Raw genomic sequence first — 24,569 nt, 5'->3', positions numbered from 1 at the left:
CATTATGTATATAAGTTAAAGTAAAGCAGTCACTTAGTGCAAGCAAACAACATCACAAGCAAAAAAAAATTGAGAAAATTTTAAAAATGCATCTCCGGTTGCTGGGAAACTAAAACGTTAAAAATTCCAAAGATGCATCTCCAATTTTTTTTGCAACTCAGTAGCTACGTCAATGACAACAATGCAGACATGGAAACCAAAAAAATATTGCATTGATCATCATTTTCAATCAGCTATCATGTTTTACACTATGTTTGAACTATCAATCATCTAATTTCTACTCATTTCCTAACTTAATCGTCAATTTCTACTCATTTAAACAAAAATTTAAAAACTATTCAAAACATCAAAAAACTTACAATGTTTCACTTTGCTTAAGTGTTAGATGATATTTCTGATGTTGATTGAAGTTCTTCTGACCTTGGTTGCTTGATTTTGGATTTGGTGATGAAAAAAATTGAGAGAGTTTGAAAAGGTTTTGAGAAATATGAAAAATGATGAAGGAGAAGGTTTTGACGGAATTTAAACTCCAAAACGTTTAGGAGATGCACTCCGACATATGTTCGAAGATGTATTTTCGAAATATTTTAAAGTTAATTTAGATATGGATGCTTCTAGAGATACATCTCTAAAACGTATAATCATTTAAATATTTTTGCATTGGTGACTAAGAAATATATTGAATACATTGGATACGACAACAGGATAGTATAATACTCTCTTCAAATCCGCAGAATTGCCATCCTAGGTTGAATGCAATTGGAACTCCAATCCATACGCAGAAACATTAACGCAGATTTTTGGATGCTACTGTTGTTCTTTCCGTCGTACAAGGAAATTTATTACTAGATCCTGTATCCACTTGAACCTCTCTATGCTTTACAATCAATTAAAGCAGCTCAATACAAAATCTACTTTTGCTTTTTGTAACTAATTATTAAGACGGATAGTAATTATAAGGAATGAAAGAGTTAGTTAATTAATTAACCTTCAAATCTCATTATTAACTAGAATCCAAAGAAACGCTTACAGACTTTAAGGATCTTGCCTCCTCTCTGTTTTTTCTTCTTCGTTGCATCATCATCTGATGATGTTGTTACCATGTTCTGATCATGGATCCTACAATACCTCTCTGAAACTGACGATGAAGATCTTATTGAAAATGCTCTCTCCATTGTTGCCTGAAACCCAGATGCTGAACAAGATGAAGAAGAAACTGAAGAGCTCCTACCTAGTATCACTCCAAATCTCTCTCCCTCATCTACTTCCCTCTTCTTGATGACCTCGTTATCATTAACTGCTTCAACAGTGGTTGGAGGGACAACAGTAGTGTTCCTGATGGGTTTTGGTGTTTGAGAAAATGAGAAAATATCTGAAAAATCTATAGATCTTGATTTCTGGCTTGTAGTAGTAGGAGTGCTACTAATCTTTGAATAACCATTCATTTTTGTGATCTATCTATTCTCTACCTAGACTAAAGGGTAAGACTCTGAAGCTAGCTTGGTGTATATAATGACAACATATTACAAACACAAATACATCAAGACAAGACAATATTGTTGATATTAATAATAATTTAAAAAAATTAATAAATTAAATATAATTATTTATATCAATGTCGGACACCGATACGTGTTGGATATCAAACATGATTAAAATTATAAATGTTAAATAAGAAAGAATTTAAATAAATATTAGACAAAATTGTTTGAATGAAAAAATCTACTTAGATCATTTGGTTGTCTTTTTGGAAAAAATACTCACCTTTTGAAAGCATACATCCGTGAGTACTTGGGTAGAATAATTCTCCTTAATTCAATATTTAATGTTAACCTTAATTTGATTTTGAATGTCACTCTTATTTTCTTCTTGTTCTTTCTGAAAATATTTGTTATGGTTTGGAAAAAGATTATGGTTTTACAAAGAAGATTTCTCTGGAGAGAAGGGCGAGGGGGTTGAAGAAAATGTCTAAGATTCCATGGGTGAATTGAGATGATGTATGTAAGTCTAAAAGTAGCGGGGGTTAGGAGTGAAGGATCTCTGGATGGTTAATTTTTCTCTTCTGGCGAAGTGGAAATGTAGGTTGCTTCTAAAGGATTCAAGACTCTTGAGGGATATCCTAATAGCTAGATATGAATGTATATTTACCTTCTCTCATAGTGGAGGTAGGGTTAGAGGATTGCATTCTTCTTCGCAGTGGTGTAAAGATATATCTCATCTTGGGACAAAAGAGGAATGTAGCTCATATTGATTCTCTAATGGCATTGATAGGAAAGTGGGGTTGGATATTCAGACTTCCTTTTGGGATGATCTTTGGTTAGGGAACATCCCCTTAATTTATTCTCCAAAATCTCTAGCTAGAATGGTTAATGGGTGAGATAAGGTATGTTATCAATGGGGTCTTGCCCTAGGGCTTTAGATGGATGAGATCCTTCTTTCTTAGAGAGTTATCTATTCTTGAGGAATTTCATTTATTGCTTAGAGATGTTATCCTGACCCTAAAAAGAGGTAAATGAATTTGTAAGCATTCTAATGACGATACTTTTCAATGACCTTCACTTACATCATGCATATGAGGGAGTTTGACTTCTTCTATGGCACTGCTTTCGTTTCAGAGTCGTATCCTTTTCTTTATTTGGAGTAGTTGGGTTCCGTCTAAAATCTTGTTTTTTCTTGACAATTATTGCATGATAGTTACCTTCTAGAGTCAACCTGTTTAGAAAGGGGGTGTTATCAGACACTAGTAAGATTTCTTGTCCCTTCTGCAGGTTTTTGACTGAGACCACTTCTCACATTTCTTAATACAAAAGCACAAAGACCATCTCTAATATAAACATTGATTCTCACTTTGTATTTCAAAGATGAAAAAGAAGCATCCACGTTACATTTAAATCTCCCAGTTGACGGCTTACTCCATTTGTTATAAGAAGTGGCTCGATAAGAAGGAGGATGTGTTATTTTAAAATCCCAAGTAGCTTTCTAAGACTAAAATAACTCAAAGGATCTATTAAGAACGATCCATTGTTGCTCGGTAATATTGTTCCATATCTTGTTATTTCTTTGCATCCAAATACTCCAAATAACACTCGCAAAAAGAGAGCAAAACTCAATAGACAAATTTTGAACGATGTTGAAGAAATTATAGGAGCATCAACTCCACTGTTTCCTTCCTCACAAATAATAGAATAAATGGGGGTTTGACACCAAATGTGCAGACTGTTGGGACAATTTAGAAAAACATGCAAAGAATCTTTGATACCATTATCACATAAAACACAGTTACTAGGACAAGTAATATCTTTACTTTGAAGTGGTTGTCGAGCTGGAATGCAATTTCTACAAACTCTCCATATCATATTTTTAACCTTTGGTGGTGCTTGAATTTTCCAAATGAGGTGCCAAGATCTAAGTCGCCTTAGGTGAGTAGTATCAATAAGCTTATGAGTACATAATTTATAAGCACTTCTAATTGAATAATCCCCATTAGTCCCTGATTTCCAAACCCTCGTGTCTTTTGTAACCGAGTGAAAAAATGGTGTATTGTGAATTTTATTGGTACTAATCGGGTTAAAGAAAGAGTTAACCATCTGAGAGTTCCATCTCTTATTATGCGGACATAACAAATCAACCACACAATATTGATCATGAGTGTTAAGTTAATGAGGTGTAGGAACAAGAATAGACTCATCACTAGGTCATTTTTCATTAAAAACATGTATATTTGAACCATTTCATATGCACCACCTACTTCCTTCTTTTAAGATAAATTTTGCACTACAAATATTACGGCATACAAGGATTATATTTTGTTTGAGGCTTCCTGTTTTTTTATCGTGTATCTTGATTATTTTCTTATTTCTTGTTAAATATGTTTGGATCACAACCCTAAAGTTACCTTAAAGGGCGAGGCTGCTCTCACATATTTATACAATCAATAGTTCGGGAACTTAAGCAACGTGAGACTTCAAACAAACTTCAACATTATAAATATCGATTTCAACACCCACTTTCACACCTAGCGTATGCATGGATCAAATGACCACATTGCAGTCCTTACTCAGACTTTGATACCATGTTAAATATGTTCAGATCTCAACCCCAAAAGTTAGCTCAAAGAGTGAAATTGCTCTCACATATTTATACAATCAACAATCCAAAAACCTAAGTAATGTGAGACTTCAAACAAATTCTAACATCAAAACTATCAACTTCAACCAAACAATTCTTATGCATCGTAATTTATTACTGTAACATAATATTTTTTATTAAAATATACTTTACCATTAAAAAATTATGTGATTGAATAACAAAGTGAACATTATTAGGTTAAGTGAGACATCTTTTTGAGGAAATGGTGATTCACTACTGAAGCTAGCAGAAATATATCCGAGCGCATCACACGCTCGAAGATATAACAAAGTCGCCGTCGAACTTTATTTATTCCCGGAGAAAAGGGAAAACATCGATAAAACCCAGGGGAAGAGAAAAAGGGTAAGAAAGTCGATTATGCAAGGGGAAGGTATTAGCATCCCTCACATCCGTTGTACTCAACGGGAAATGTTTTGATTATTCTATGCTCGGATATGTGTTGCTATCTAAGGATTACTCAAAAAAGAATAAAGGAAAAGAAAAGAATAGATAGAGTGCTCGGTGAGGATTAGGACCCTCGTGCCTATGTATCCTTATAGTGCAATAAGAAATTCAGAGTTCCATAATTCATATAACTAAAGGTGAGAGATGAAAGAAAAAACTGAGAGAAACAATGTTTAAACCTGACAAGAGGTATAACTAGTGTTTGCCTCAGAAGGAAAAAGGTAAAAGTGATATAAGTGGGCAAATGGTGTTTGAACCGGGTAATAATGTTTAAACCAGGTAATGGTGTTTAAACCAAAGGGTTGTAAATGAAGGTAATGAATAATATGAGAAAGTGAATGAATAAATAAATGTGCTCACGGAGGATTTAAATCCTCGTGCCTACGTATTCTCATCGTGCAATGAGAAAGTCGGAGCTTCATAGTTCATGGAACTAATGCGAAACAAAGAAAGAAAGATATTTGATTGGGTTTCCAAAAGGGAAAACAAATTGCGTGAATAACAAGAGCATGACATTAACCAAGGAGTGGTGTTTAGCCAAAGTGATAAAAGAGCAAATGTTGTTTGAAGAGTGAAAGCATGGTCCGAACCAAGGATGCTACCAGAGTTTGAGACTCTACAAGGTAGGGAAATATGTTTTCCAGGGTCTGCAACCCTCTAGGATAGCATGAGAGAAAGCCATAATTTGTAACTGTATAGGCAGGACAAAAGGGGTCAGAGTCTGTAACTTTGCAATGAAGTGCTTGCTTGCCAAAGCCTGTAACTTTGTAGGGAAAAGTTTAATGATATGTGTGCCATAGTTTGTAACTACATAAGGTAAAATGAAATGAATGCCAGAGTATGAAACTCCATAAGGGCAAAGAGAAATGATGCCACAATTTATAACTATATAGGAACTGAAAGAGGTAATCAAAGTCTGTAACCCTATAGGCATAAAGAATGAATGCCAAAGTTTGTAACGTTATAGGCAAAGAGGCATGAAGCTTTGCCAAAATATGTAATTGTGTAGGCAAAAAGTAAGGTTGCCATAGTCTGAAACTCCATAGGAAAAAAAGAGCTTGCCAAAGTCTGAAACTCTGTAGGGTAAGGAAAAGAATGCCAAATTCTGCCACTGTATGGGAAATGAAAGGAGGATGCCAAAATATGTAACTATAGGCAATGCATGAAGAAATAAGAAAAGGATGCCAAAGTCTGAAAATGTAGGCAATACATGAAGCAATTGATTAAGAAATGGATCTAAGCATGGGAGCAGGGGTGTTCACTGATGAGGGAGGTGAGGATAGAAAGTTTGGACTTTAAGCCCAAACTATACAAGCAAACATGATCTATATCCACAGGTTCATGATCCAGGTACAAAGTCCAGGTCAAAGCTATCAATTCTCAACAGCACAAACAAAATTTTCACCCTTTATCCATATTTTTATGTCTTATCTCCCTTCTAAAATTCAGACGCGAGAAACCATAAATGGATCCTCATTAATGTGAATCCTCTACTTCAAGATCAATCTCATCTCCAAAATTTTGTGCATGCGAAACTGAGAAAAAATACGGAATCACAACACAAACGAATCGTAGAAGAAAAACTCACCAGATTTGAATCTGACACGGTGGCAAAAACATGTATCGATCTCTCCCTCTGTATGCTTCTTCTTCGACTATGATGTATGCTCTTGTTCTTCTTGTAAACTCTTCCCTTCTGCTCTTTGTGCTATGAATCGTGAGAGAGGATTGAGATGAGGTGTTGAAGAGTTTCTGAGAATTCACAGAATAAAAATGGAAAAAATGAATGAGCGTTCGAGAATTTACAGTGATGATTTCTGATTTGTGGTCCTTTGTGAAGAGTGTAGAGTTTGTATTTATAGAGTTTTGATTTGCAGTTAGAAATGCACATGAAATTCAATTGAAATGCATCGAGGTAGTTAGAAATTAAGGAATCTGTTAGCATTTGAAATCAGTAAAAATGAGTTAGTTTTTTGTAATTTCAGTTAGTTGGTTGGTTTTGATTCTCTATGCATTGCGTTTGTTAGCTTATCACGGAATTCAAATTGTTTTGTGTTAATCGAAATGTGCAGGGTTGAGCAAGGCTATGCATTTGGAATGAAGGAGTTTGATTTAGTGTATGATATTGAATGAATTATGCAGGGCGATACGTTTGTTGAGTTATGCATGTTGGCGTTTGAAGTGCTTATGGCTTTGTGTGTTGCAATTTGCAGGTGAAATGTTTTGTCACGAGCTATTGCTTGGAAGTGAGACATATAACACGTAAATACAAAAATACAAACATGACATTCCATAATATTATACAACAATTGAAACTTAAAAAAGGAGGTAAATAATGCAATGTTGCCACGTCATGCAGGATAATAGTTTTAAACAAACATATCACAAACACAAGAGGCATAATGTTCATTGAATTTAAAAATCCATATGTACATTTAAACTAAATCATAGTAACTTAAAAAGAAACCTTTGTGTATAGTGATTATCGTTACTTTCATGTGTGATACCAAAATTATGTTTCACATATTATAAGATTATACACAATTTGGTAGACCATATCAATACAAAAAATACATCATGTTCATTGAATTTGAAAATCCTTGCGTCACAACTCAAATGAATCATAACAACTATGACTCAAAATTAGCATCATAAAGCATACACCCAATTATATCATATAATTGAATTAACGCACTATAAATTTACTATTCAGACATATGCGTTTTGGAGTGTAATTTACCTATTGTATGAGTTGACAAGAACATGATTAGTTACATATGATAGAATATGATAGTATTATATTGGTTATTTGATTACATAATTCTTCACATTTATTCCTCCTATGATTTTAATGGATTTATCTCCTATGGTTTTAATGGATTTACCTACATACATATCATATGTTGTGCACTATTATTCCTCCAATGGAGAGCTAACATTGACTCAGCAAAATCAGTCAGATGCATGATATTTAATGTGATTTTTTTTAAGGACAATGCAATGATGTTTTCTTAAAAGATTTGAGACTTGAACATCATTTTGTCTTTAAATAATATTGTCATAAGACATTGCATTTTTATTAAATTAATCCTATAAATATGTTGGAATTAGTATACTAAATAATAGTTAAATGACACAATTGAAAAAATATCAAATATTTTTATAATAAAAAGTGAGAATGACATTCATTTTAAAACAGATAACTTTGATATTTATATAATTCACACATTATTAAAACAATGTATTTTCTTGTAAATTCGAAAAATGCTAAAATAATTTGGATCCTGATGCCCAATTTTTTTGGACAAAACCATTGACCATAAACAATGGGCTCGGCACATTCAAAATATACATACTTTTTTTTTTTCCTTTTTAAGTAAATGGTAGGTCCTAATATTTAAGAATGAATTCACTAAAGTAATATCTATTTTTTTGCAAATTAACTAACCATAAATAGTGCAATTCTGATTTTTATTTTTCTACTTCATCATTAAACTTTTGTGTATCTACCAATCTAAAAATATATAATTATGTTGGTGCTTTGGTCGTAGTGCTCTTCATTGCTAGTAGTACTCATCAATTTGGAAAAGTCAACTCAAGATCTTATCATCACTACTTTTCTGAATAAACAATTTCATAAATAAAAATATAGTAACATATTTATTTATATAAAGTAGGAGAATATCAAAATTCAAAATTAACATTTCCCAATTCATTAAAAATAAAATAAGAAAAATTTTGTGTTTACTTCTTTCTTTGCAGTCTTATTTATTGTCTCTCTTCAGAGACTTCAATTTTTCCATTAGGGTTTGCAAATTTCAGATAGAAACAAACCAATTCATCCTCAAACACTCATTATCTCAGCTTCGCTCTCATGCACCGTGTATGTTTTTTTGCTCCAATTCTGCAATTTTTGCTTAATTTCAAGTTTTGACTATAAATGCTTTTGTCTTTGCATGTCTTGTTAAAGTGGGGTATCAAATTTCTATCTATAGTACCCAACTTCTCTTTATTTCTAGGAAAATTTATTATTGTTATTATTCATTTTGATTTTTCTGTTGTGCATTAAGTTTATATTCATGATATGTGTTTTCTAGATAGTGAAATTGATTATTTGTTTATGGGTTTATGTGCTGAGTTTTGGAATTTGTTTTTGATTTCAGTGAGAGTGTTTGCTGAGTTATTATGGCACCTAAAGAAGATCAGGCTTGTAAAGCTGCTGAGATTGCCATTGGATCGATTGGGCGTGGATATGATATATCTTCTGATATAAGGCTCAAGTTTTGTAAAGGGGATTCTATTCATTCGCGTTTGATTGAGATTGATGAACATGATGTAAGAGAGGTTGTTTTACCTGGTGGAGTTTCGTTACCAAATGTTTCCAAGTTAATAAAATGTGATAAAGGGGAACGCACTAGGTTCAGGTCTGATGTTCTGTCTTTTCAACAGGTAAAGTTTCCGTTTTTAGATGGAGCCGTAAATTCCGTTGCAACCTGATTGAAATTTTTAGCTGTTGAGTAGAAATATTTCACAACTCACAAATATTGTCATGACCCATTTATTTTCAACTCTTCTTGGTGCCTTGCTTACGTTCGCTGTATTGAAATACACTTTTCATCATCTTTACTAGATAATTGATGGATCAAATAGATGCATTAACAAGCTAATCTTATGTTGTGGAAATTTAGTTTTGAATTACCAAAACAGAAATGCTATTTAGTATGGTGCAAATCTGTAATGAAACACATAGTGATGTGTTAAATTTTTATTAGTGGGTCAAACTTTCACATAATGCTATTTAGTTTAATTCATGAGTTTTCTCTTTGTAATATTAATCATTTTTCTAAACAAAAACATAGCAAGACTATTGCTCTACCCTCAAAATTTCCAAATTGGCCTTGTCATCATTGTGAAAATTAGAATGGAAGGAAAATAACTCATTCCTTCTATAATAGTTCTCCTCTTTCATTGGTCTTTTTGGCAATGATCTGTTTTTAGAATGATGTGTCCTAGTTGCTTTGGTTTAACTATCACCCTCCAAAGCCAACCCTTGTAGGATTGAACTAAAAGCTATAGCTTTTGATTTTTGTTGGTCTCTTGGTAGTTGGTACTTGGTAGGGCATTTATAATGCAACACAGATGTGATTCATTTTGGAATCATAGAGCTGCTAACTTTCTTAAAGCTGTTGTTTTATAAATTTCGGAATGGATTTGTAGGAGCAAAATGAAATATTTTTATTTATGATTCATAAGTTAGTGGCGGTGATGGTACATGTCAATAATCTAAGCAATGCTTGGTTTGTCTCCCTTTCACCGGTGGTTTTCTTCTTCTCAGATGACAGAGCAGTTCAATCAGGAATTGTCTTTGACCGGAAAGATTCCATCGGGGCTTTTCAATTCAATGTTTGAATTTTCTGGGAGTTGGCAGAAAGATGCAGCGCATACCAAGACCCTTGCTTTTGATGGGGTGTTAATAACACTTTACACTGTTGCATTAGAGAAGTCTCAGATGATACTTTGCGATCATGTTAAAAAAGCTGTACCATCATCATGGGACCCACCTGCATTAGCAAGGTGAGTTGTTCTCAAATATTGGTTAGTTTTTGGAATTATGGGTCTCTGCTGTATAGCCAACAAGGGTTGGCTTAACTGGTAGGATGGAACTGAAAGAAATTGGGGTTGATTTCTGTTGGTAGTCCTTCCTTGGTAGGTCATATTTAGACAATACACAATTCATTTTTGAATAATGAATCTGTTAAATTTATAATTTCTGAATAGTTTTAAGAAGCAGAATGGAATATTGTTTTATGATTAATGGTGGTGATTATTTTTTTTATGATACTTCTTTTTGTTAACAATTTGAGATTCTATTTGCATTTGGCTTGCTTTACACACAGATTCAGTGTATTTTGTAGTCTTTTTTCTCTAGTATATCAACAATCAACTGCGGTTTTATGCCCCTGGATTTATGAATTTATATTTTGTATTTTTCATCCTTATATGTTATGAGTGTAATACCACATTTATGTCAGTTTGTGGCTGCATCTATCTGGTTATTTCTTTGGTGAGATTCAGTTTTGTTTAGCCAACATTATTTTACTTCTGCATTACCTTACTTTTCAACCTTCTTATCACTAAATATTTGAGGGGGGCTTATGATAATGATTAGGCAGGGCATTGTTGGCGTGTTCCAACTACAATCCAATTTTCATTTGATAAAAATTTATGTTGCCATATTTTTTCTTTGGTTTCAGTTGATTTTTTGCATTTAAATTTAGAATATGACCTTGATAAATGGTTTTAGCTAAATTAGGTCTGATTTGGGTCTGTAATCCTCGATTCAATCTTAATTTAGTTTATATACTTTACAGTTTCAAATCTTTGTATTGACTGAATGCATCAATTACATTGAGGCTAACTAAATGTTAGAATAGCAACTAGTAACTTGAGTTGCATAGGTACGAGTGCGTTCCATGTACCCGGTACGGGTACTGGTACGAAGTACGACATTTTTAGAAAAACTAAGATACGGGTACTTTAGTATAATTTTTTTAAATACAATTATAAAAATAATAAAGGAGTTATATAGTTTAAATAACAACAAAATATTAAAATTACAAAACAATTTGCTTAAGAAAAGCAATAACATAAATGAATCACACTTAAAAAGTATCAATAAATTATGAAATCATGGGCTGAATAGCAATAGTTTCCTTTCCAATATCATTGAAAAGAGCGGCTTTTAGTTCAGGTTCATTGAGAGAAAGACTAACAACTTCAAGAATACCAACTACATCAAATAGATCCCATTCATCTCCACCAATATCCCACAAGATATCCCACATTTTTATTGTTCCTTTATTATAAACCTTAATATTTCTCGAGAAAAGACAGAGATTTGTATGAACAAAAACTAAACCCTCACCCTCTTTAGATTGAGCCTATTCCTTTTTAATGAGTGAATAAATCCATTTGTGCTCCAATTTCTCTCCGCAGAAGATGAAGAACTTGGTTGTGAAAGAACTTTTTTATTTATAAATAAAATAATTAACCTAGTTTTTACCAGTAAAATAAGCCCAAATTATACCATCCGAAAAAAATTAAAAAAAGTTGGGTACGTGGTACCAAATGTGTACCGGTTGGTGTACTTAAAAAAACAAAAAACAAATTTGGTACTTTATCTAAAATCGAGTACCCGTGCTTCACAGCTAGTAACAAAAGAGAGAAGGGACGAAAAAGCACAAGCCAATAAACACAATTTTACGTCTGCGACTATGCAGCTGTAATTTTGTATTATTACTTGAATAAATTAGGTTTACACCATATATATAATATTACCGTCCAAATTACAAGAGTACCCTCTACACTCGCTCGGCTCCCTGCCCTTCCCTTCTTGACACTGCCCATGAGTCATACTTAACACTAAAGAGTGCAATTCAATTAGAATTAATTCTACCCAGCTCCCATTTATTTTTTAATCCTATTTGGACTTGAGACTCTCGCCAACTATTGTTTTTCCCAATTAACCCAGGTTTATCGATACCTTTGGGACCCATATCATTGTTGGTATGAAGATGGGAGGAAAAGATGTAATATATTTGAAGCAGCAGCACTCATCAACTCTCCAACCGGCTGATGTTCAGAAAAAGTTGAAAGAAATGGCAGATAAAAGGTTTCTGGATACTAATGGCCAATATAGCGTGGCTTCTGATCAAGTTTTCCCAAATAACAAGGTTTGTGAAATTATGCTTTTCCTTTTCAAGATATGTTTAAAATCCCAATATTGAAGTTCATTGTTATTCTTCTTTCTTTCACCTTTCTGTATGTGATGTTTATTTATATAGATAATACTAAAGATACAATTCTTGATATCATATCTCTTCATTTATCAACCATTAGACTCTCTTTATCATAAAGTACTTCTGTAATAAGAATGAAATATAAATAATAAAACAGTAGTTAGCATTGTATTGTGCTGGTTTTCTCCTACTCGATTTTACTACTCCAAAGAGACTTCAACTTAGGGTGGTTCATATTTGTTTGAGATTTTCACCCGCATGTAGATTATTAATTATATATTAGAGGCTCTGATTTTCTAGAATTAAGCGACCTAAGAAAACGTGTGATTTGAATGGAAATGTTAAGAGGAAACATTTGGAATTTTGAGCTACGGAATAATTCATTATTCAGCAGCCTGCTATGTAATTTCATGAAAATGTCAGAATTATTTTCTCCTTCTGAGTGGATGGCTCTGTGATTTGAGTTTCTTACTTTTTTTGGCCTGTATATATTGTTATCGTTAAACAATGGGAAAACAAAGAAGATAACTCTGCACAAACTATCTGTGGTATGGGCAAAATTTAGGGATGAGCCATTCAAGAAATGTTACTGCGGGGCCAAGTTGTTATCCAATGACTTGCATGAAAGAATGAGGAGTGTGAGAGTATAATGTATGCTAGTTTCATTGCTCAAATAAATGATTTTGATTTGCAAGGTTTGTGAATCATTGTGTCAAATTAATCGATCTCAAATGATAATCTTTTCTCTGCTGTGTTAATTCATGTCAAAGTCTTGCAAGATGTTATCCAATGGTTTATTAATTTTTTTCTCCTTACAGTTTGGAACCAGGACGCAGAGGCTAACCTTTGCTAATATTAGTCCATCAAGTTCTTATTCACATAAGGAGGTGTGCTTACACAATTTAAGCTGGAATAATTTTTTAATATTTATCTTTACAATAGCGGTCACCTTATATTATTTATGTTTTTTGCAGGATATTGTAAGCTTTTGCAAGAGAAGAGGTGGAAGTGATGACAAAAGTCTATCGCATAATGAGTGGTTACAGACCGTTCAGTTGGAGCCTGATGTGATCTCAATGTCCTTCATTCCAATAACCTCTCTATTGAATGGAGTTCCGGGGAGTGGATTCTTGAGCCATGCCATAAACCTATATTTACGATGTGAGCAATGTTGCTACTGTTATTTGCATGTATTCTATGTAAATAACCTTATTATGCCATTTTTATTTATAGCTGTTGCTTGTGATGTTTTATTTATAACTATTCCATTCTCTCCGTCCGAACTTCCCGATATAGCATATCTGCATTGTCGTTTTTCAAGCTAACTATGCCTCTCAGTTGTTGTTTACAAGTTAGTAACTCCCTTAAAGGGGGAATCAACCCACATCAGTAAATCATTAGAGCCTTATCAGGCTTCTTCTTAGTTCTTAAAACTAATCAAGCCCAGGAACCCATAAATTTGGCTGCTGATGTTTTATTTCATTTTGGAGTTAAATATGCTTTTCTTTGAATGAACTTATTGTTGTACAAAATACTAAGCATCTACCTTCCAAAACCAAATGGCATTTTGTTGGAGAATGTGTGCTTGCTCTAGGTGCGTTTATAGGTGACTCGCACATGGATTTGACAATTGCCGAGTCATTGGTTTGTAGTATTATGTACTGAAACTTAAGGACACCCTTATTACAGAACAGTAATTTGTGATTCATAAACATTCAAGCCTGAACTTTTTATCCCATAAAATTAAATTCTCATGGATCACCCTCTTTTTAATTTGTTTTTCTTTGTTGGTTGCTGATTGTATGCAAATTATATGAACCAGTTTGAAATGTTTCATCATTCTGCATTGATACTTGCAGATAAGCCACCAATTGAAGAACTCCACCAATTCTTGGAATTCCAGCTGCCAAGGCAGTGGGCACCTGTATTCAGTGAACTTCCTCTTGGTCCACAATGGAAGCAACGGAACTCTGCATCTTTACAATTTAGCTTCATGGGGCCAAGGCTCTATGTGAACACCATACCGGTAAATGTTTATTCTTTTGTATTCTGCGAATTTAGGTATTCAGTGGCAAATTGTCAGTGCCTCGTCTGATGACTAAAAATCATGCTCACGTCCTTTGGTTTTGGTTTGTGTCGGAGGAAAATTACTAAATCAGTGTGAAGAAGCTTTTAAGATTTGTTTTTATCAACATGTAGTGGAACCCAGTCTTGCACATAAAGATGCATCTTTCGCAGTATAAAACTAAAAGTATTAGTGTATTTAATATCAGTTCACCATTTTAAAATTTAAATCTTAAACATTATAATGTTTGTAGTCATTTATTGATTTGGTTCTCTATGTTTTGTAACATTTGTTCTAAAGCCAGAAATGCTTTTGATGTTATAACAGGTTGATGTAGGAAAGAGGCCAGTGACTGGTCTCCGTCTCTATCTTGAAGGTAAGAAAAGCAATCGGCTGGCCATCCATATGCAACACCTTTCATCTCTTCCAAAAATCTTCCAGCTTGAAGATGATTCAAATGAAAACCTTCGGCGAAAGTCATACGATAAGAGATTCTATGAGAAGGTTCAATGGAAGAATTTCTCTCATGTGTGCACTGCTCCTGTGGAATCCGAGGAGGATCTTTCAATAGTAACTGGAGCACAATTGCAAGTTGAGAATTACGGCTTTAAAAATATACTCTTCTTAAGACTTAAATTCTCAACTGTGTTGGGAGCTAGGGAGGTAAAACATCCTGAGTGGGATGGGTCGCCTGGGCTAGGAGCCAAGTCGGGACTCATATCCACTCTTATTAGCCAACATTTCACAGGGGCTTTTCAGAAGCCGCCTCCACGTCCAGCAGATGTTAATATAAATTCAGCTGTGTATCCGGGCGGCCCTCCTGTTCCCGTCCAAGCTCCCAGGCTTCTTAAATTTGTTGACACAACTGAGATGACTAGAGGACCACAGGAGACTCCTGGCTATTGGGTTGTCACTGGAGCAAGACTTTTGGTTGAGAAGGGAAAAATTTCTTTACGGGTTAAGTATTCTTTGTTGACTATGATATTACCTGACGATGATGATGACGAAATGTTGGATGATCGGTAGTCGACTTTGTTATTTTTATTCGTTAGGCCTTTCTCACTTTCATCAGCAGAACTAAGTGTTCATTTTTCAGGAGGAAGAGGTTGGGAGAGAAGGGGGATGGTATTTTTCATCAAGATAAATTGGCTTTAGTTTTCCTAATCGGGTAGGCTGTCCTTTTTACAGCCATTATACAACACGAAAAGATTCATTCAGTGAGGGAGTTTGTTTGATGAAATTGATGTGAAGGGATGAGCATAAGTGCAAGGATTTTTCCCCAATTGGAAAATTGACTAGCTGAATTTTAACTCCACTGGTCTCTGGTGAATCATCTTCCTATTGTTTTCATTAGATCACCTGGAGAAATTCTGTTGTAAACACTAATATATATCAATTTAATATGTTCAAAATTCATGTCATATCTTTTATTCGATTTACTCTTTTTGTTTTTGAAGCAACTTTAAAGTTTAACTTGGTGCAATATTCTTACTTCTGGTTGAATTAATGTTACAAAACAAGCATCAAATCTGAGTGATTTCGATTTCAAAGCCAGACGCACAAAACAAGACTTACAAGTGAGATAAGGATATGAGAGCAAAAAGAAAACACAATCTGGGAAGAAAATTGTGTTAAAGTTTCACAAATTTGAAGAGCATCCATCATAACTTTTGAGAACAGCCAACTTGAAAACAACAGACTTCAGATATATAATAATCTCTTAATGTCTGTAATGTTTACAAATAAATCCATCAATAATATTTAGCAGGTTAGAAAAATTAGTACTAATTATTGAATACAAAATGATGTTGATGAGAAGGCCAATAAGCTCCTTCCCTTGGACATGGCAGAGGAGCAGGTTGAGCAATGTAGGTAGGATATTGCTCCCCTGGCATCAACACTGACAAATCACAAGCATAAGAAGATGATGAAACCTGCAACAGATACACACACATACATTATTACAATACGTGTTATATCTATATGTTAAAACATAATAAAGAGACTTACCGATTGCGCATTTCGATGTTTTGTGGTTGGTAGTGAGTGCTGTTCCTGATAAGTTGGCAACATAGATTCTGGTGTAGAAGAAAACTGTTGAGTTGGTTTAAACAAATGTTCAAATATAGCCATTATTAGAAACATTGAAATCAAAATAGCTGTGGCTACAAAACCAAAAGATATTGCACTCATAGATGTTCCAAAGCTTTTCCATGGACCTTCCTCATCAACTCCTCCTCCTCCTGTCTGTGAATGTGACGGACCTGGATTCGAAGCCGTGTATATGTTCCACGTCTTCGATCTTTCGCCGTTTAAATCACTCATACCTCTCTATGAAACCTGTTCTGTCTTTGTTAAGAGAAAAACAACAGATAGTTGAAAGATAAGAAGAGGTAATTTGCTTCACAGAAACATTATGGTCACCACAGTTAGCTTTTATAACCAATAATTTAAAGACAAAGGTGTATGTATATGTATGATGATAATATCCTATTACTATTTGTACACTTTTTTTTGCTTCTAGTTATGTTGTTGCTATGTCTATGATCTTGATGCTTAACTTAATGAATACTATACATACCTTGTCAGAAGAAGCAAACTTAAAGAAATAAAAAAGAATAATGGGCCTTGCTGTCTGAATAAGCAGAACAAGAATTTTAAATAAGTGCTTTGCTTTTAAAACATAAAAGTGACATCAATATTTAAGGATGGATTATATCTCATGTAGTCTAGGTTGTTTTGTTAATCCAAATCTTTATGTCACATGAATAGTGCCTTGTGGGACAAGTGTTACCAATTATTTCCAACCACTCCTATTCCTATTACATTTCACAACATTCATTAACATCAATATTTATTATCATATCAATATCGATACTTAGGAGATACACGCGGTTCCGTAATTACAACTCACATGGTAAATAGCTATAAGACATGGACGCGAGTTCAAATCTACAATTTTCTAATTCTCTCAAATACTAAGTTTAACTCAGATGATAAATAACGGTAAGAGAGGGATGCGAGTTCAAATCTACAAATTTCTACTTTTTATATTTTGTGAGTAAATTTTGCAACGAAACTCTTTAAAGAAAACTAAGAAAAGAAAGAGTTACATTGAAACTTTTTAGGAAGAAACATGAGCAATGAGTATTTTCATGAATCTTTGAGGATTAAAGCCTAAAGTCTCTCTTGATATTTTGATAGTAAAATTATTGTTAATTAGAAACCCTTCTTGGCCTGCTACATAACCATTGAAAAGTAATCATGAGAAAGATTTTGCTTTGAATCTTTCATAATCTCATAAAATCTCCACTAATTATAAAAAAAGATATTATTATAAAAAGAAGAGAAAAAGGCTGCTAAAAAAATACTACTATCATGCTATACCAACTCATACTACATTACATAAAAATGGATACAACACAAGTAAAATAGTGGTGAGAGATGATTATTAGTATGATATAATAAATTAATAATTAGGAGGATGAAAGTTTCACACCTGACAGCTATGCAATAACAGAAAAGCAATGATTTTAGTGAAGAAGTTAACAAATGTGTTTATACTTTATAGGGAAAAAGGTACAAAGTGTTCATGTATTGTAGGCCACTTTTATTCCTCATGTTAACCATAAAATAATTCACACAGTTAGTTAATTAATTAAGGTAAACCATAGTTTTATCGCAATATCTAGAGACTAATACACAATACTGACTATTAATTAAACCCGAGTGGTTGATCGGTTGGTGAAGTTTTATACTCAAGAGTATGTTCTTCTAAGGTTTCACGTTCAAATTCCGTCAATGTTAACTATTTTTGTGTTGGATTAATCCATACCGAATCTGCCGCAAATAGACAGTGAAATTGGTCTCCTAGATTAATCGCTTTTAAAGTTAACTTTTGTGTTGGACTAGTTCATGCAAAATCTTGCTCTGTCAGAATTTGTCAAAATTTGAGACATCGTCAAGAGACAGTGAAATTGGTCTCCTAAAATTAATTTGTGTTTGACTAATCCATACAGAACCCTGCTCGGCCGGAATTTAGCCATCATCCTCAATAGACAATAAGATTGATCTCCTAGATTAATCGATGTTAAAGTTGAATATGCACTTTCCAAAGAAAAATAGTGACTATTAGTCTATTCTACCATCTGGAAAATTTGATGTTAAATAAAATGCACTAGATTAGAACACATTTTTGGTAATCATTATTTAACTTGAAAATTCAAAGTAGTTAGTTACTGAAAAGATGTATCAAATAATGAACAGAAAATGATTATTGCACATATGTATCTTTTGTCAACGAGGTAATCACAATGTTAAAGGAATAAGAAAGGTTTAACTAAAACTATATACTATATGATGAATTTGAGGAGAATGGGAGGGAAAAAAATTAGATGGAAACATCACTTTCATTCAACAGTGCAACAATCAATTGGTGTTAGACGACATTGTATGAAAATGAAATGAAAACCCACCAATAATAATAATTGCTGAGTTGAAAACCAGAAAAGAGTGGCAAAAATTTGAAGTTATATGAAAAAGAACAAAATTGCAATACACAAAACACATGTAGTGTTTAAAAGATGAAGAGTGTTGTGTTGGCCATTTACATGTAAGACATGTTTTTAAGAAAAAGAAAATGGTCCCATGAAAAAGAAAGAGCACTAAAGAAAATGTTAAAAAACAAATTGTAGCATATATATGTCTCTATCTTAAGCAACCTTGACTTTTTAGTTACAACAAATTATGTATACAATAGATTTCTATGTGTATAGACCAAACAAGATAAGATAGTATAAGTGGTGAACATGGAGAGCAGGGTGTGCTATTGATGTGTAATCCACTGTTAGTATTTTATTATAAAACTATGTTGTATTACATCTTTGTCACGTTCATGCTCTCTAGTTTTCATCATCACACCTAATTTCATGCTCCCTATACATGCAAGTTTCACCATTCACATTATTACTATTGTACTATTCTAATATCACTCTCTTTTCTCTATACATGCAAGTTTCACCATTCACATTATAATTGTACTATTCTAAACCTTTTGGTTTTTGTTATAGGTTCATTCTCTTAACAATAAAGAGATTCATAAAGATTTTATGTGTGGATATTGGACTAGTGGTGACAAAGAGTAATAAAGTTTTAGAGAAGTTAGGGTTCCCATAAGAATTAATAATAAATTGTGAATACAAGAGATAATAAAAAATATATAAAATACAAAATATAAAAGACTATACTCTTTGTATCAGTAGAGAATGTAATTCTAGATCGATCATCTATCATGTAATATGGAACTAAGTTGTTTTATTCTAGAGGCATCGTGGTTGAGTGACGACTTTGCATAATTTTGAGCAGTGTCGCGAAACGTCTTAAAGAGAGTGACCTAGTCCGCGACTTGACCCGATAATTTCTTCCATAGCTATTGAAGAAATTATTGATATTTCTGTGGTTGTTGTCTCTGACAAACTATTAAAGTTTGAAGGAAGTCACTTCAAACACTGACAACAAAAAATGTGATTTTTATTAACTCTAAAAAAAGATTGCCAATGTTTTGAGTGATATCATTTCTGTTGTTCCTTCTGGATCAACTGAACAAACTAACGACAAGAAATCTGTGGATTCAGACAAAATTATTAATTCTACTGAAGTTGAATGTGCTGCCCAAATTAAAGCGAACGATTTACAACTCAGAAAAAAAATTCATATGGAAAGAGAATGACTATCTCTACAAAAATCACGTTATGAATGGACTCGCTAATGATCTGTATGATTACCACAGTAACTGCAAGACTGCAAAACAGGTCTGGAAAACTTTGAAAAAGAAGTATGATATCAAAGTAGCTTGAGCAAAGAACTATGTTGTTAGTCGCTACATGAAGTACTAGGTGGTAGATGAAAGGTTTGTGGAATCTCAATGTCATGAACTACAAAATATTTCTCACAAGATCATTACTAAATGCATGTATTTATATGAACAATTTCAAATTGATTTTATTATTCACAAACTTCCCCTTAATCTGAATTTTTTTTTAAAAAAAATTCTTCGTCACCAAAAATAAATAAATCAATTGAGAGTCTGATTATTTTCTTCGAATTGAAGAAGAATCTTAGAGACAAGATAAAAAAATTCTTGATTTTTTAAACAACAAAAAGAAATTTGATGCAGTTCTGAAGTTATTCAACAAACTATAGTTCCTATCGGATTGACTCTTTGGATTGATTGCATTTAGCAAAACAACAACATAGAGAAGTATCCAGTGTTCCAGATTTGTCTAGCTTGCATAAGCTGTATAAAGGACACATGTTGGGCGCAAAGTTACCTAGCATAGTCTCCCATCTGACCCTCTGACTGTCTCGCTGACATCTTTAGGTGATTTCTTGACCCCCTGAATCATGTCGATACACCCATTCGCTAATTAGTACTTCACGCTTAAGTATAATGTTGATATGGCATCCCCTAATAGGTTTAAGGCAGGTCTCCTAATGATTATGTTGTACGACAATGGGGAATGTATTACGAGATACCTATCTTTGATCATCTAGGTGTTCTCTTTAAGCTTGAACACCATCTTGAGAGTAATGTAACCTTTTATTTGTATTTGCTTGCTTGAAAAGTCCACCAAAAACCCTAAAAGGCTAAAGCTCGTATGGGTCCAACTTTAGCCTATCTAAGGCATCCCAATACAAGACATCAAAATAAATTTCTGGATTAATTAACACTATCTTGATCTCCCAGTCATTACATTGCACTTTTATGACCATATGGTAATTATAATGAGGGAGGATTCATGCACGTATTTTTGAGAGAAAAATATTTAAGGATTTGAATCATCCTTCAAGTTTCCCTTACACGGGTGAGTCTTCTACCACCATGACTTGTCATACATATCTTCTGTGGGAGGAGCTAGACACTCCTCCTCTGTCGAACCCATCAACTATAATGTTAAGAGTTTTACGGAGTGGTCGGTCCTCCACTCTTCTCTCAGGCTCCTTATCTTTCATAGACATGTGCCTTCTGGTATGATCTCACCCAAAGTCCTAAAACTGCCTCCAGTTTGTTGAGAGCCTTTCTTTATTTTTCCCTCTAGGATAAGCCATTTGACCCCCCTCTCTCTCCATCTCTCTCTCTTAAGGTGGTAGAAGTCATCAATGTGATAACCATTTACCTTGGGGTACTTGAAGGTGGTAAGAAACACAAGAAATAGGGGTTTGAATTGAGTTTCTAAAAGCAAAAGCTTTTTCAAAACCAACTCAATCAAGCAAAAACACGAACAAGAAAAATAACAAAGTTATTTTTATACTCGTTCGCTGTTAATGAAAATACCTCCAGTTCACCCTACCAAGGTGATTCCTCCTTCTCAAGAAGGACTTAATCCACTATAATCAAAACCTGATTACAGACACCACAAAGACAAACAATCACTGTCTTCTTGAGTCTATCTGACTAAAACCTAGTCACTCAAGGAAACCACTCAAACAACTTTGAGATTTATAAGTTGTGTTTACAAAGAATGCTTCTAAGAAAGTAGATTAACACAAGTTAATACAATGAATATTTCTCACATAGTAACAAGCAAAAACTCTTGTATGTTTACAAAACTATACACATAAATAATATGATTTTAGCAAGAGCGTGTGTAGTAGCGTTATCAAAGCATTAACCACTTCTTCTAATCTTCAAGTCTCCTTTATATAGGCATATAAAAGAACCGTTGGAGGGTAGAATTGGAATACTGAATTGCAACTGTCTCTTTCATAACGATTTGCATATGGGAGGCAAAATGATACAATAGTATTGTCCTTAGCCTACAAAATCAGAGTAGTGGAGGAAAGGGTGATCTTGTACTGTGTACTATTTTCCTGACGCAAAACCTTTTGTTCTTATCTTCTAATCTTCAAAGACTTCTGATGAAATGATGTTGAAGCATGCTTAAAAGAATCAAGAGACAAGTTGACAGAATCTTCAGAACCTTGGTCTTCAGAGTCTTGACATAGTTCCTCAGAACCTAGTCTTCAAATCTTGTTCTTCAGAATCTTCAGAACTTGAGCGCGAAATTTTGAAGACAGACAAACATTTAAAGTCTCTTCAATCAGAAGCTTTAACATGAATTTTCATCATAATTGTTGTATAAGAGCTTTCTGGAACTTGATAGTATCTTGTAATGCACTTGAATCACCTCAGAATCAGAGTGTGTTGATTCCAGAATCTGATGACATCACATGTCATTGCTTCAGAGTCAGATCATGTTAGCAAAATCTACACACTAGATAAAAATCATTAGTGTACAAAATTGTTCTCTAAGACACAATGCATTGTTATCATCAAAACTAAAGGCCAGATACAGAACCAAATCTTGCTCTAACAATCTCCCCAATTTTGATGATGAAAAACCATGTATTTTGATGAACTTTTTTTACTAGGTTTAATCACATAAAAATATCAGAGCAAGGCTTGTAAGCTCCCCTTGAATTTTCTATTGTTAACAATTATTTTTCTCTTTAGAATGTCAGAGTTAGGTTTGCAAGCTCCCCCTGAGTTCAAGACTTAAAATAATCTTAATACATATAAAAGTTTCAATTAGCATGAAAGAAATAACTTTCCATAAGGCAAAAGTCTGGTTGTTACTCTCTTTCAGAAAGGCAAACATTTGGTTACTATCTGATTGCTATCTTCCCATAAGGCATAAGCCTGGTTGAAATGGATGAAGTAGCTTCTCAAAATGCATATGCTTGGGCACAAAAGTAATTCATTCCAAGTACTGCTTGAGTGTCAGAAAGTCTGGTTATCAACATCATCATAAAGCATGATTTGTCAATGCTTTCATAGCCTGGTTGACTTGTTCATGGGAACTGATGTCAGGATTCATAACCTGGTTGTATATATTTGGTTCAGAACTTCGTCTAGTTCAGAACCTGGTTGTATATATATGGTTCAGAACTTTGTCTGGTTTAGAACTTGTATATGTCTGGTTCAACTTAAGCACTTGGTTCAATAAGCACCTGAAACCCTTGGTTAACATGATGAACTTATTCAAAGTTCTCAGAAATGTTACCAATGTCAGAAACATATAAAACATGTTTGGGTTTCAGAATTCGGAAATTAGATATATCAAAATCAATCATTCTTCCTCCCCCGTTGTCATCATTCAAAAAGAATATAAAGACAAAGTAAACACAATCATTCTTACTCAAAAAAATATCATTTTATTCAAGATAAGAGAATCCAAAGTACATAAATGAAAAAGAAAGCAAATAAAACACAAAGTTTTTAAAACTAAGGTTTAAGAGGGGGTGGTAGTCTCGATAAGATCTCTCAAAGCACCCATTCTAGCTTTGATGTCCTTTAGTTTACTTCAAAATTTGCAACAGATAGACGCTCCAAAGCCTTCAGAATGAACTCCTCAGAGTTCAAAGTCTTCTTTTCACCGGAGACACTTCAAATTTCTAGAGTAGGCTCAAAAGTAACCAAATGAGCCTGAATGGGAGAAGAAGGTGGAGTCACAACAGGAGTAGGAAACATAAGTTTTCGAGGAACCTTATGAAGTAGGGGTTCAACAATACAGAGTCTAGCATGGAAGTTCCTTTTTGCTTCCTTCAGGCAAGCAATCTCTAGCATTTCAAAACTGACTTGAATCCATCTTCTGAAGTCGTTGGTCAGAGCACACACCTTCTAAAGGTTTGTGTTAGAAGCACAAGCTTCAGAGAGAGAGAGAGAGAGATAAAGAGTGGAGTCTTCCAACAGCCTGGCCTTTAAATTGAATTAACAATTCATCCGAGGGTGTATGGTGAATGTTGGTTTGAAAGGGTGTTTGGTTAGAACAGGGTTGAGGAGTTCTATCAGGAAGGGCTATATGTTCAACATCAGAATAAGTGTCAGAATCAAAGTTTGATTCTACAATAGGAGCATCGAGTGAATGGGGAAAAATGGTTCAAGATCTAATGGATGGTTTCTTGGTTGTATGAGTTGTGATAGGAGAAAAGATGGTAAATGTGATTGAGATGGAGGTATTATAGTGGAGGTTAGAAGTTTAAATATAGATGGTGAGGGTGGTGGAATTGTGACATTTGGATTATTGGATTGAGAAGCAAAAGTAGGCATGAGT

General features: G+C 33.8%; 3 protein-coding genes across 5 annotated transcripts; 1 reads left to right on the top strand and 2 right to left on the bottom strand.

Moving 5' to 3' along the window:
- Positions 1 to 621: 621 nt before the first annotated feature.
- LOC127086026 (uncharacterized) lies at positions 622 to 1,534 on the bottom strand. The gene has a single exon (XM_051026709.1). It carries the CDS (start codon positions 1,443 to 1,445, stop codon positions 1,008 to 1,010), a length of 438 nt encoding a protein of 145 aa, XP_050882666.1. The 5' UTR covers positions 1,446 to 1,534; the 3' UTR covers positions 622 to 1,007.
- A 6,759-nt stretch (positions 1,535 to 8,293) lies between these two features.
- On the top strand, positions 8,294 to 15,896 carry LOC127086013 (MACPF domain-containing protein At4g24290). 2 transcript variants are annotated; one of them, XM_051026676.1, is made up of 8 exons: positions 8,297 to 8,476; positions 8,757 to 9,042; positions 9,929 to 10,167; positions 12,125 to 12,326; positions 13,211 to 13,279; positions 13,367 to 13,553; positions 14,252 to 14,418; positions 14,785 to 15,896. In XM_051026676.1, exons 2-8 carry the CDS (start codon positions 8,779 to 8,781, stop codon positions 15,481 to 15,483), a joined length of 1,827 nt encoding a protein of 608 aa, XP_050882633.1. In that variant the 5' UTR covers positions 8,297 to 8,476; positions 8,757 to 8,778; the 3' UTR covers positions 15,484 to 15,896. The 2 variants fall into 2 exon arrangements, with proteins under 2 accessions (XP_050882622.1, XP_050882633.1); XM_051026665.1 differs by having other exon boundaries at positions 8,294 to 8,476; positions 13,211 to 13,553.
- Positions 15,897 to 16,048: 152 nt separating this feature from the next.
- On the bottom strand, positions 16,049 to 17,273 carry LOC127086016 (uncharacterized). Of its 2 annotated transcripts, none has more exons than XM_051026698.1 (3): positions 17,039 to 17,273; positions 16,468 to 16,802; positions 16,049 to 16,391 (listed from the first exon to the last, which is right to left on the bottom strand). In XM_051026698.1, the coding sequence occupies exons 2-3, from the start codon at positions 16,780 to 16,782 to the stop codon at positions 16,242 to 16,244; spliced, it is 465 nt and encodes a 154-aa protein (XP_050882655.1). In that variant the 5' UTR covers positions 16,783 to 16,802; positions 17,039 to 17,273; the 3' UTR covers positions 16,049 to 16,241. The 2 variants fall into 2 exon arrangements, with proteins under 2 accessions (XP_050882655.1, XP_050882647.1); XM_051026690.1 differs by having other exon boundaries at positions 16,468 to 16,806; positions 17,039 to 17,255.
- Positions 17,274 to 24,569: the final 7,296 nt, after the last annotated feature.

This window comes from Lathyrus oleraceus, chromosome 1 (assembly GCF_024323335.1).
Source record: "Lathyrus oleraceus cultivar Zhongwan6 chromosome 1, CAAS_Psat_ZW6_1.0, whole genome shotgun sequence".
Taxonomy (NCBI): domain Eukaryota; kingdom Viridiplantae; phylum Streptophyta; class Magnoliopsida; order Fabales; family Fabaceae; genus Lathyrus; species Lathyrus oleraceus.
The sequence above is the reverse complement of the archived record's forward strand: the minus strand, read 5'-3'. Positions and strand labels throughout refer to the sequence as shown.